Source organism: Rhinatrema bivittatum, chromosome 9 (genome assembly GCF_901001135.1).
Source record: "Rhinatrema bivittatum chromosome 9, aRhiBiv1.1, whole genome shotgun sequence".
NCBI classification, from domain to species: domain Eukaryota; kingdom Metazoa; phylum Chordata; class Amphibia; order Gymnophiona; family Rhinatrematidae; genus Rhinatrema; species Rhinatrema bivittatum.
In genome coordinates, this window is record NC_042623.1 from 213,896,201 (window position 1) to 213,910,302 (window position 14,102).

Sequence of the window (14,102 nt, forward strand, 5' to 3'; positions counted from 1 at the left end):
CTACATTCCTAATAATCGAATCACCAACTATGACGGCCGACCTAACCCTTCCCTCCTGGGCAGTAGGCCTTGGGGAGATATCCTCAGTGCCTTGGGGAGATATCCTCCTCCTGGGCAGTAGGCCTTGGGGAGATATCCTCAGTGCGAAAGGACAATGCATCACCTAGAGAGCAGGTCCTTGCTACAGGATCCTTTCCTGCTACATCTGGTTGGTGCTCTCCCATTATGAGACCTTCTTCCTCCAAGGCAGCACCAGGGCTGCCAGTCTGAAGTTGGGACTGGACTACTATGTCCCTGAAGGTCTCATCTATATACCTCTCTGTCTCCCTCAGCTCCTCCAGGTCTGCCACTCTAGCCTCCAGAGATCGGACTCGTTCTCTGAGAGCCAGGAGCTCTTTGCATCACATGCACATGTACAACTTCTCACCGGTGGGTAAAAAATCATACATGTGACACTCGATGCAAAAGACTGGGAAGCCCCCCTCTTGCTGCTGGACTGCTGCCTTCATCTCAATTTTGATCAGTTCCTAGTTAAGTTTTAGGTTGCTATGGGAGTAGGAATGTGTCTAAGTTCCTTTAAATGTATTAGTGAATTCACTATATGTCTGGTAGTGGCCTACTGGGGTCTGATCGAATTCTCAATAAAGTTTTTGTTGTTGGGGTTTTTTTTTTGGGTTTTTTTTGTGCAAGTGGCACCTGCCTATAAATTAAGGGATGAGCTTGGGGTGGGTGGGCGAGGGGTGGGAGGGTTGGGAATTACAAACAGTCTAACTTTAGTTAGTCAGCCTGAGTGACTCACAGCTCCCTTGATTAACAAATGTTGTTCCCTATTCAAACCTAATCACACTACCTCAACACCTTTCCAAGGTGAGTAACTGAGCTGAACTATTCAACTTTTTTACTTTGGTATATACTGCTCCTAGCTTATTTCTAGCTTCTGGCTACTTTTTTTTTGGGGGGGGGGGGGTTTGTGTTTTTTTTTGTTTTTCAATACAATGCACTCAGTTATTTATTAAATAAAACACTTAGCTCTTTAAAAGTCTGGAGGACACTTTAATAGTCAGGCAGACTTTTAAAAAATAAACACACTACCTACTGCTACCTTATTGACTGACTAAATACAAACAGTCTAACTTGTTTATTTATTCACTGCCAACCTACTGCTACCTTATTGACTGACTAAAAATACAAACAGTCTAACTTGTGTATTCACTGCCTACCTACTGCTACCTTATTGACTGACTATTTAAAAATGCAAACAGTCTAACTTGTTTTATTCACTGACTGACTATTAAAGGCACAAACACACTAAATAATATTCCCAAATAGTTAACTTTGCCCCAATACTTTTAAAAAAGTCAATGTCAATGTCCCAAGCAAAAACTTACTGATTCCTTTCAGCCACCAGCAAGGTGATCCTCTCCTCTCAGTGTTTCGTCCAAAGAAGTCCTATCCACCACCTTCTAGAAGTCGTTCCATGAGACCTTTCCAGAAGACCCAGTCTCGTCAACCTCGGAAACAAAAGCCGCAACCAGCTCCTCAGCCGGGCCCTGCTTCTGGCTTTTGACTCCTGCATATAGAGAGCAGCAGCCAGCTTCCACTGCCTCAGATACCAGTGGAGGGTCGATTGTGCCATTTCAACAACAGATGGCACACAATCACCTCAGACCAGTGGATCCTTGCCATAATCTCTCAAGGTTATCACATGAACTTTCTCTCCATTCCACCGGATTCCCCACCTCGGCTGACGTGGGGAACATCCAACCACTCACCACTCCTGGGACAGGAGGTTTCCCTCCTCCTCCAGTCCAGAGCAATAGAACCAGTGCCTTACTCCCAACAAGGCCTAGGATTCTATTCCTGGTACTTTCTAATCCCCAAAAAGTCAGGCGGCGTTCGTCCAATTCTGGACCTACGTGCCCTCAACAAGTACCTCCAGCGAGAAAAGTTCAAGATGGTAAGCTTGGGTTCCCTCCTTCCTCTTCTGCAAAGAGGAGACTGGCTCTGCTGTCTAGACCTCCAGGACGCATACACACACATTGCGATAACTCCATCTTATCGCAGATTTCTGAGATTTCTGGTAGGCCCCAAGCACTATCAGTACCGAGTGCTACCGTTCGGTCTGGCATCTGCACCACGAGTCTTCACCAAGTGCCTTGTAGTAGTAGCAGCCTTCCTCAGGACTCAAGGTGTTCACATCTACCCCTATCTCGATGATTGCTTGATCAGGGCTCCCACTCAGCAAGCTGCTCTGTCGTCCCTACATCTCACCTTACACACTCTGATTTCGCTAGGATTTCTCGTCAACTATGCAAAATCCTGCTTAGTCCCATCTCAAACTTTGTCCTTCATAGGGGCAGACTTGGACACCTTTCAAGCAAAGGCTTTTCTGCCTCAACAGCGAGCTCTCACTCTCATTTCTCTCGCACACCAACTACAGTCTCAACACCGCTCGACTGCACACCACTTCCTCATCCTGCTGGGACACATGGCATCCTCAGTACAGGTTACTCCAATGGCCTGCTTGGCCATGAGAGTCATGCAGTGGACTCTGAGATCACAATGGACTCAATCCGTCCAACCAATATCAACCATTGTCCACATCACCAACCCACTTCGTCAGTCTCTAGCCTGGTGGAAAGATCAGATCAATCTCCTCCAAGGCCTACCCTTCCATGCTTCAGATCCTCAAGTAATTCTCACCACCAATGCTTCCAACCTCGGCTGGGGAGCACATGTCACCAATTTCCAGACTCAAGGCTCTTGGTCTCCAGAGGAAGCCAAGCACCAAATAAATTTCCTGGAGCTACGAGCAATCAGATGTGCTCTCAGGGTATTTCAGGATCACCTTTCCAACCAGGTCATCCTGATTCAGACAGACAACAACCAGGTAGCCATGTGGTACATCAACAAACAGGGAGGGATGGGCTCCTACCTACTGTGTCAGGAAGCGGCACAGATATGGGCGGAGGCCCTCTCCCACTCAATGTACCTCAGGGCCACCTACTTGCCGGGAGTGGACAATGTGTTGGCAGACAAGCTGAGTTGCGCTTTTTAACCACACGAGCAGTCTCTCAACCCCACTGTAGCGGACTCAATATTCCAATGTTGGGGTTACCCCTACATAGACCTCTTTGCGTCACCTCAGAATCGCAAAGTAGAGAACTTTTGCTCTCTCACTCGCAGCCAACACTCACACCCAAGAGATGCATTCTCCCTCTCATGGGCAACTGGTCTCCTATATGCATTCCCTCCACTTCTGTTTCTCTCAAAGACTCTCGTGAAACTACGTCAGGAGAAGGGAACCATGATCCTGATAGCACCTCACTGGCCACGCCAAGTGTGGTTTCCGATCCTTCAGGACCTCTCCATTCGCGGTTACATTCCCTTGGGAACGGACCCGCTTCTGATCACTCAGAATGACGGGTGTCTGTGCCACCCCAATCTTCAGGCCTTATCCCTGACGGCCTGGATGTTGAAAGATTGTTTCCCGTGTCCTCATTGCTTCACGAAAACCTTCCATGAGAAAATCTTACCTTTACAAATGGAACAGATTTAAATCATGGTGTTCTGTTCAATCACTTGATCCCTTTACCTGTTCCACCACGAAGATTTTGGACTATCTCTGGCACTTGTCAGAATCAGGTCTTTTATTTATTTATTTAGAAACTTTTATATACCGGTATTAGTGGGGACATTATACCGGTTTACATAACTGAAAGCTTGGAAGGTACATTTCAACAAGGAGAGAGAAAACTGGGAGGGGGATAAACCAAAAGGCAGTAGGAAGGATAGAGAAAACAAGAAGGTCATAACTAGTGAGAAAACAATTTACAAATTTACAATGAATGTCTCCTTAGAATAAGGAGAGGGCGGTCACCTGAAAGGGGGGAGGGGATTACGGAGAGGAAGTGCAAGAACTATTCTGTGTAGGCATGGTTGAACAGGAGAGTTTTTAGTTTCTTTTTGAATTTAATTGCACAGTGTTCAAGGCGCATGTGGACAGGTAGAGAATTCCAGAGAGCCGGACCGGCAATGGAGAAGGCACGGTCGCGGGTGGAGGAGAGATGAGCCATTTTCAGGGATTGGACATGTAGGGTGCCATTGTTGGTAGATCTGGTGGCTCGGGTGGACAAGAGGGCAGTGAAGGGGAGGTCGAGCCAGTTGGAGTTGTGGGTGTGGATGGACTTGTGTATTATGGTCAGGGTTTTGTAGTGTATGCGGGACAGAAAGGGGAGCCAATGTAGGTCCTTGAGGATGGGGGTAATATGGTCGTGTTTGCGTGTATTGGTAATGAGTCTTGCAGTAGCATTTTGCAGAAGTTGAAAGGGTTTTATCGAAGACAGTGGGAGCCCTAAGAGGAGGGCATTACAGTAATCTATTTTGGAGGTGAGGGTAGCTTGAATCACTGTACGGAGGTCATGGGTGTAGAACAGGGGTCTGAGTTTCTTTAGAACATTGAGCTTGAAGAAGCCAGCTTTGAGGATAGAGTTGATGTAAGGTTTCATACTAAGATTGGGATCAAGGAGGATTCCGAGGTCCCTAACGGAAGGTTGCGCTGTGAGGAGGTTAAGTTTAGGGTCGTTAGGCAGGAGATCAGGAGGATGCGAGGAGATGTGGAGGAGTTCTGTTTTGTTCGTGTTGAGTGCAAGCTGGAGGTTGGTGAGGAGGGCGTTGATAACTGCAAGGCACTTTTCCCAGTGCTCCAAGGCATCGGATATAGAGTTGTGAATGGGAATGATGATCTGAACATCATCAGCATAGAGGTAGAATTTGAGTTTCAGGTCGGAGAGGAGGTGGCAGAGAGGGGTGAGGTAAATGTTGAAGAGGGTGGATGACAAGAATGAGCCTTGCGGAACTCCTTGTTGTAGGGGGTATGAGGCTGATAGGTTGTTTCCGATTTTAACAGAGAACTTTCTGTTAAAGAGATAGGACTTGAACCAAGCTAGAGCTATTCCTGAGATGCCGATGCTTTCTAGCCGTGTCAGGAGGTGGTGGTGGCTGATGGTGTCAAAGGCCGCTGAAATATCGAGAAGGGCGAGGAGGTAACTGTGGCCTTGTCCTAGTCCTCTGAGAAGATAGTAAGGGAGAGCAGTAAGGATTCAGTATTAAAGTGTTTTCTGAAACCAAATTGGGAAACATGGAGGATATCATGGTTATCTAGGTAGTCCATAAGTTGTGAATTGACCACCTTTTCCATAAGTTTGGAGATAAAAGGGAGGTTGGAGATGGGGCGGATGTTGGAGGGGTCTTTCGGATCTAGGGAGAGTTTCTTGAGGAGGGGTTTGACAACAGCATGTTTGAGGGGATCTGGGACTGTTCCATGGGTGAAGGAGCAGTTGATGATATCTGCTATGGTGCTGGCTATGCTGTTGGGGATGGCTATTAGAGCTTTGGTGGGGATGGTGTCGTTGGGGTGAGAGGCTGGCTTAAGTTTTCGAAGGAGGCCTGTGATTTCTTTAGAAGAGGTGAGGTCTATTGTGGTCATTGAGGGTTGGAACGGGGAGGGGATGGAGGGTGGGTTAGTCAGGGGAGAAGGGTTGGAGGGGGAAAATCTAGAGAGAAGGTTGGAGATTTTGCTTTGGAAGTAGCTGGCCAGTTCTTCACATTTTGCCGCAGCCTCAGCATCTGGAATGGTAGGAGGGATAGGGGTGGTAAGGCTAGCGACATAGGAAAAAAGAACTTTGGGGTTGAATTTATAGTCGTGAATTTTTTTACCATAGAAGTCTCGTTTGTGTTTGAGGGTAGACAGTCTGTATGTGTGTAAGGTAGTTTTGAAGCTGGAGGAATGTTGCGGGGTTGGGTCCTTGCGCCATGTTCTCTCTTTTTGTCTTAAAACTTCTTCCATCAGAATGCATGTCAGTGCGGTAGCTGCCTTCCTTAGAGGTGTTGGGGATGTTCCTATTTCAGTACAACCCCTTGTAACACAATTTCTGAAGGGCTTGCTCCTCCTCAAGCTTTCTCTGCGCCCTCTGCCCCTTTTTGGGACCTCAATCTGGTTTTGGGTCGGCTCATGAAACCACCATTCGAGCCTCTCCATTCCTGTGATCTACGTATCTCACCTGGAAAGTGATTTTTCTTTTGGCGATCACATCTGCTCGCAGAGTTAGTGAATTACAAGCCCTAGTTACCTATCCGCCTTATACTAAACTTCTGCACGACCGGGCAGTACCCCGCACTCACCCTAAGTTCTTGCCTAAGGTAGTATCGGAGTTTCATATCAATCAATCCATTATACTACCCACCTTCTTTCCCGGGCCCCATTCCAATCCAGGAGAACAGGTTCTGCATACCCTTGACTGTAAACGGGCTCTAGCATTCTATCTAGACCGTACAGCTGCCCACAGGAAAAGCACTCAGTTGTTTGTCTCTTTCCATTCCATCAAATTAGGGCAACCTGTGGGTAAGCAGACTCTCTCCTTCTGGTTAGCGGACTGCATATCTTTTTGCTATCAACAAGCAGGCATTCCACTTCAAGACCGTGTTAAAGCACACTGTGACAGGGCCATGGCAGCTTCAGTAGCACACTTCCGCTTGGTGCCGTTTCCTGATATTTGCAGGGCTGCTACCTGGAGTTCTCTCCATACCTTTACAGCCCATTATTGTTTGGATAAGGCTGGAAGACAAGATTCCATCTTCGGCCAATCTGTCTTGCGCAACCTTTTTGCAACTTGATGTACCAACACCCTTCCACCTGCCCGTTAGGGTTCAGGATGCCCTCTAGCAAATTCCACCCTAGTTGTTGTGCCTGTTGCACGTCTTTGGGTACATTTGGTGCATACTCGGACATCCTCAGGTCGGTACTCACCCATATGTGAGAACTACCATCCTGCTTGTCCTGTGAGAAAGCAAATGTTGCTTACTTGTAACAGGTGTTCTCACAGGACAGCAGGCTGTTAGTCCTCACGAAACCTGCCCGCCACCCAGCGGTATTGGGTTCTTTACATTTTCTTATTTTATTTTTTGGCACTTACTATAGCTTTTAAACAAGACTGAAGGGGGACCCCTTCTGGTTGCAGAGTTAGTGCCATCCTGGGCATGCCCAGTAGGTGCCAGTCAAAGTTCTAGAAACTTTGACAAAAGTGTTCCGTGATTGGGCTCCATCCTGTGATGTCACCCATATGTGAGGACTTACATCCTGCTGTCCTGTGAGAACACCTGTTACAGGTAAGCAACATTTGCTATATTTTTGGTCTTTGCTCATTGGGAGGAGCGTTTAAGTAGATTCTGAAACCTTGCCAGCTCAGTAATGCCTGCTGCACAGTTTACAGTCCCGCTGACATCAGACCTGGAAAAAGGCATTTCTCTTAATTCCATTTTAGCCTGAGCCATTCCCTCTGCATGGACAGATTTGTCAGTTTCAGTCATGCAAAACTTACAGTAAACTACTGAAGGAAAATAGGTTTCAGTGATGTTTTCTGCAGGGAATGTTGTATCTCAGGACACTCCACGTGTCTGAGATTGCTAATGTTTTTGCTACTGTTTGTAAACACTCTGTAGGTATGTGCTAGTAATGGCTCTTTTTGCTGCTTTATACTAATCAGGCATACTTATCTAGCCTTAACTGTGGTGGTCTGATCATACAAAAACTTGAACCAAGCATGTTGCTGCAGGAGTACCCTTAGGTTTGCCTTGGTGGTGCAGTACCTATAATTGCTGTATTACTGTTTATAGCTAAAGTCGCCCTTAAATAAATATATGTGTGCCTCATTCACTGCTATACATGCTTTGCTTATCATTTTCATGGCATGCTTTGCTATATCATTTATACATGCTTTGCTATATCATTTTCATGGCCTGCTAAAAGCCCTGACTCAGAATGGGAGCAGACCTTTAGGACATAGGCCCCTTTATTACAAAATCATCTTCAGAAGCAGAAACTGGCTCCCCCTTTGAAACCCTGGTACTTTCCTTCTATGGAAGCTTTGTTCTTAGCCTGCAGTACAGACTCTAAGAAACTCTCTTGAAGAGACGGGACCCTCCTCCCCGTGGCTGAAACTGATGATGTCTTTGCAGACATCCAGTGCTGTACGCTGTCCAAGAACAGTTTCTGCAGCAAACAGATTGCAGATGGGAATCTCTTTGAAGAACAGTTTTATTAGATACAGGATCTGCTGTGGAGACCGGTTTTTCATGGGGCTTTTTTTTTCCAGGGATAACTGTTTGAAATTCAAAATTTACAGTAGCAAGAGAGATGCAGAGTTGTAGTAGCCATATTAGTCAAGACTAATGAAGGAGTGTACATGGCTTTAAAGTTCATGCACTCCACGTTCAAATTATTCTTATGTTGGCCCCAGAAAACTTATTGCAGCCTAGTAATATAACAAAGAGTTATGCTTCATGTATAATTTTCCTATGCGTATATCTTATTTTGAATGTCTTTTGAAACATTTCCCTTTCATCAGCAGAAAAGATGTATTATTATTATTTTTTTAATTGGCATTTTCCTCCTGCTCCTTTGGACTTCTCGCTCAATCGGAACCAGGGCTGAAATCTTGCCACCATGAGCTTTCATTCACATCTACTCCATGGATCTTTCCCCCCATTTTCTATGCCCTCCAAATGTATTTTGGGTCCAGCCATGTCAGTAACAGACCTCAGCTGGGGACCATGCGTCAGAGCTCCTCCTGTACCCCAGCAATCTTAGGCCCCAGAGCTGTCCACTAGGTGTCTTCCTTGAGCAGTGTTGCCGACTCTCTCCTCCTCTCGGTGCCTGCCTGTAAATCTTCTTGAGAATTTGGAAAGGTGAATAATTAAATCTAAAATCCATTCCTAGTCCAAATGCACTCATGTATGAAACATCATTAAAGAATAGAGAGAGCTGTGTACAGCCAGTTACAAGACTTATATATAAATTTGACTGCAAATGATTTATTTTTCATTTGTAGTTTGTGGAATAGGTGGGGAGCCTTAAGACGACATGCCTTTAAATCACACTTTGCTGCTTGGTGCCATAACAATCTTCCTCTAGTCACGGTAAAAGATGTTGCATTGTGTAAAAATGAGAGCACAGGAAAAGCTTTCTTTTATTGCAGGCAATTTACTATAAGTGGATTCCACTATACATCGTCTGATTTGGTTATAAGACTGACTATTTTTATGACATTTCTGAAGCATAAAAGGATGTTGTTTGCTTCTTGTGATATGTTTGTATTTTCTTTATTCTATACACTTATAAAATCTTATTTTAGTTTTCAAAATAATATAAATGCACAATTGCCTCCCCCCAATGATGCCTAGCAGATGTTTGTTTTTAATATTTATGGAAAACAATATGCATAAGATAATGGTAGTAATGCTAGGGGTTTTATAGCACCATCCAAATAAGGTCCTAGAGGGTCTGTTTTAATATTTAAGGTTCACCTACGCAGTCACCACTAAGATGTGTGTTTTTTAGTACACATTCTTTGTATCTGGACTTGAACTATGTAAAGGATGAAGGCACAATATTAACCTTCTTACATCTAGATTGACCAAAATCAGGGGCAGCTAACAGCATGCCTGGGTCACACAGAGTCTGAGATACGAGAAAGTTGGCTTGTTGAAGATTACCTCCATTCTTGGTAATGGATAAATCCATTACAGTAGCTCACAACTGACCTTAGCCATTTAGCAGAAGTTCTTGCTTTAGAAGAAGTGCTCTTGCAAGAAGACAAATCTGTTATAGATGTCATCAATTTGCCAGTCATTGACATTATCTTGCAGATAAATATGAACTTGCCTAATGAACTCCTACTGTAGTTATTCTGTTTTTAAATTTAGGATTTTTTGCATAATATGCAGATAAGTGTTAAAGGTTAGAAACAATGCACACTGTCCATGTGCTAGACATGCATGTTTCTGTTGACAGAAAATAAATGTTATGGTCGCCTTGTAAAAACACTCTGGGGCAGATTTTAAAAGGGTTACGCACGTAATATACGCGTGTAACCCTTTAAAACCCTTCCTGCACGCACCGAGCCTATTTTGCATAGGCCCAGCGACGTGCGCAAGCCCCGGAACGTGTGTATGTCCCGGGGCTTGAAAAAGGGGGCGGGGCATGGGTGGGGCCGAAGCCTCCAGGCACAGCGGCCATTTGCTGCTGTGCCTGGGATCACGGGCCGGCCATCGGCCGGTGCGCACAACCTATGCCTGCCCGGAGGCAGGCGCAACTTCTAAGTTAAAGGTAAGGGGGGGTTTAAGTAGGTAGGGGAAGGGAGGGAAAGGTGGGGGGGCGGAAGGAAGGCTGCGCGGCTTGGCGCACACAAGGCGCACAAGTGTGCACCCCCTTGCGCGCTGACCCCGGATTTTATAACATGCACGTGGCTGCGTGCACATGTTATAAAATCCAGCGTAGATTTGTGCACACCGGATTGCGCACACAAATCTACACCTGAGCCTAAATCTTAAAATTCGGCCCTTTGTATGTACATATGTATGATATATGATTGCATCAGACCTCTGAGAAAGCATTATGGTAGCCTGCATGGAGCGGCTGTTACAACCCTAAATAAGAGTGGTACAAAAATATTGGGCTACCAAAAAGGCTGGGGTGACCTACTTTGAAGGAGTATGGTTAAAGTCTGAATATCAGTGAGCATGGGGAGGCTGGATTCTTAGCTGTGGGTATTATTATAAAACTTTGTAACAAGACATAGAAAGGGACTTGAGTATTGGCTTAACAATTGGTCATGTAAGAAGCAAAGTTGAAGATGCCAAGGCCTGAAATGGCTACCTAGCAGAGGTGATGAAGGCCATCACTGTAATAGATTGTAGGCATGCTTGGGCCAGATATGGAAGGCAGAGATAGGAAAAAATCTGGGGAGGGGAGAAGTTGGTATTGGGTTGCATAAGGGGGATTTCTATGTGTATCTACCCAAAATAGATAAATCTTAATTAGACAGACAGGATGGGCCATTTTGGTCATTTTGTGGCATCATTTACTGTCTTACGATCTTTTCTGTTTACATAGGTAATCAGCCTCAGCAAGCAGTGAATCCATATGGACATCCTTCTTCACATTTCTGACTCCAAGGAAGGAGAACAAGACATAATTTTCTGTTTGCACTGAAGAAAACAGTTTCGAAGCCCAGGCAATACACAATCCAAGCATTAGATCATCATTTTACTTATACTTTTTGTGGTGCAATATGTAATAAAAATTTTATTTATTTTTATTTTTGCATTTGTTAACATTTAACTACATGTTGGTATATGGAACTATGGGCCTTTTTCCAGGCACATTTTTGTTGCTCAATATTTGAATCTGGTGCTTTATTTAGTACTGTTAGTTTACAAAAGATAAGGAGTACTGGATTTATTTATTTGTGGAATCAAATTTCTAAAAATGCACTGGACCAAAATACTGAATTGAAAGGCACTTTTTTTTTTTTTTAGGAATCCTGGTTGATTTCTGCATTGATTTTTGTTGTTGACCTTTTAGATTTTCAGCAGTAAAAATTACCATTATCTCTGTAAGTTTCATAAGCACTTTATAAAGTTCTTTCTTTGCTAACGTATGCATTTTTACTCTTGCTGTTATTGTGAGGAAGAAGTATGGAGATGTGTTCTGCTTGAATAAAATAGCCCGACAGTACAATGCAAATAAACCTAGCAGAGGTAGCAGTACTGCAGAGATTCTTTTCTCACTGGAATGTTCATTGGTGCAGGTTACGTCAATGTTTGCTTCAAAAGGACTAAATAACCATGTATTTTTCTCTGATCTACTACTAGATGTATTTATTGTATATTTTGTATGGTAAGTATATATAATTTTAACTTTAATTATTAATGTTGGCAGTGATAGTTTGTTATGCATATTTATAAATTTGTGCGAAAGGCATATACAATCCTATAATTTATTACAGAGAAATAGTAATTATTTTAACAATGTCAAGTATGTGATAAAGGTTCTCATACTTGTGAGTGAACAAATTAAAATACAAGTAGTTTGTGTAACTTAAAAAATATACTATATGCATTTTTGGGGGGAGGGGGAACGTTAGAATTAGGTAAATTAATTTTGATTGTGAAATTTACAGGGCATTTGAAGACAACTGGATATTTTCCTTGTGTTACTGTATCTGAATTTGTCTTTGGATTGTCATTCTTATACAGCAGTAATATACTGCAAATGGATATATGTGCAGAACAGTAAGTAATCCCTCCATCAGGCTACATAAAACAAAACTGCTGTATAGACTTAACACCAGTAGATAGAATTGGAGAAAAATAACTTTATAAATATCTTCCTGTGTGACTTTTGGTATTTGAAGGACACAAATGATTTTACAGAGGCTCTCAACTATTCCATAAATTCACTTCTATCCCTTCATTGCCATGCTTAAAATGATTAAAACAGCAAAACTACTTGCAGCATTTTTTTATTTCAGATAATTCAAATAGAAGTGAAAATCAGGAAGTATTTCTAATTTCAGCTTTTATTTTATTCTCCAGATGTTGTTTGCATTTAAATATTCTTAAATCTTTACCTGTCTAACTACTCCTCCATTTCTAACACATTTATTTATTTATTTGATTTACATTCCGTTTTTTCTGGCACTTCAAAGCAGATTCCATTCGTAGATCAGGATAGCCCTTTAGGGTTGTGTGGAGGAAAATTTAAGATCAGTCTTGAACTGGGCTGATTTCCCTGGTTTGAATTTGATGGAGTTTTCAGATTCCTTCCCCCCCCCCCCCCCCCCCCCCCCATACACACACACTTTTTTGCTGGGGGAAATGCATGTTTCCCTTTAAAAAAAAATAAAATAAAAAATTAGTTAAGAATTCAACCCGACTTGCTGCAGATTCACTAAATTGCAGCCCGGCACACCCTGTGAATCTGCTTAAATATTAATGCAGCTTTGCCAATTTGAAGAATTCATATCTAATTATTTATATTTTTATTTTAAAGTTTTCTAAACTAATTTGATAAACCAGATTTTTTTTTTAAGTTTGCAATCCCTAGGTATTGCTTGATGCGAGAAGAATTTCCCAGAAATAGAGCACCTTAATGTAAAGGCATGAATATAGCATGAGCAGTTATAGAATGGACTCAAAAGGATGTAAAAGAAATATAAAAGGTTACATGCATTTACTCCCAAAATAGCATGCAAGAGATACAGTATCCCAAGGTAAAAAAGAATGGATTGCATATATATATATATATATATATACAATCCATGAAAGAGCAAAAGAGGGAACACAAGTCAAGAAAGAGGCAAGTTGATGCATTGAGCCATCTAGCTAATATCAATGACTGAAGTAGTAGTAATAATAGAGAGAGATTTAAAAATAGCAATGAAAGAACTTCATGGATGTGTGATCTGGTTTAAAAAAATTTAGATCAGTCTTCCCTGCTAAATTTTGAAATGCAATTTTTCCAAATACCTTGTATTACCTAACCTTAATACCTCCTTTTGTCATTAAGTTCTATTGATTTTTTTTTTTTTCAGAGATAGTGCTCAGGTGCTTGATTTGTCCTAAAAGAGCAGCGACTTTGTAAAATATTGAGTGCACTTTAAAAAGCAGTGTCACAACTTCCTTCACACAAATAGCATTCCTATAAATTGTTCTCAGTAACAACAATTAGTTCTGGCTTTTTTTTGTTTGTTTTGGTTTGATCTTTCCACAGGCCAGAAGGAAATATTGCAGAAAACTATTATAACACAATTACTATTTTCACCATTTTGTATGGCCATATATGTTTTGGTTTATGTGCATTAAAAAAATTTACATATAAATTAGCTTCTTCTGTTTTTTATATATGACACATCAGGTAAAGTTTTACGTCAGTTTATTCATAGCTGGTATTTCATTTCTTCAAAGAAAAACATTCCACTAGAATGGAAAAGAAAATATGGCACAGTGCTGGGGGCATGAGCACTGTGTGCAATATGAAATCCATGCACTCATGAAATCTGCAGGTCATGCCAGCAGACCTAGGTATGGTGAGGGAGAGGGTCCTGCTAATGCGGCACAAATCCTGCCTTCCAGTGCCAAAGGGCCAGTTTCACTTCCAGGTTCCTCCCCCTATCGTGCATGGGTTTTCTAGAGGTCTGCAGGCTTGGACACTATTTAGCAGCTATAGGAGAGCTTGAGCTTGTTAGGAGACAGAGGAGGAA

At 42.7% G+C, this 14,102-nt stretch overlaps 1 protein-coding gene across 1 annotated transcript in view; it reads left to right on the plus strand.

The window, feature by feature from the left end:
• The window catches only part of MED12L (mediator complex subunit 12L), a 764,678-nt gene extending 750,957 nt beyond the window's left edge, over positions 1 to 13,721 (plus strand). Inside the window, exon 45 of the mRNA XM_029616044.1 lies at positions 10,952 to 13,721. Coding sequence (XP_029471904.1) covers positions 10,952 to 11,007 — 56 coding nt within the window. The 3' untranslated portion in view covers positions 11,008 to 13,721. The remainder of the gene's footprint in view (positions 1 to 10,951) is intronic.
• Positions 13,722 to 14,102: the final 381 nt, after the last annotated feature.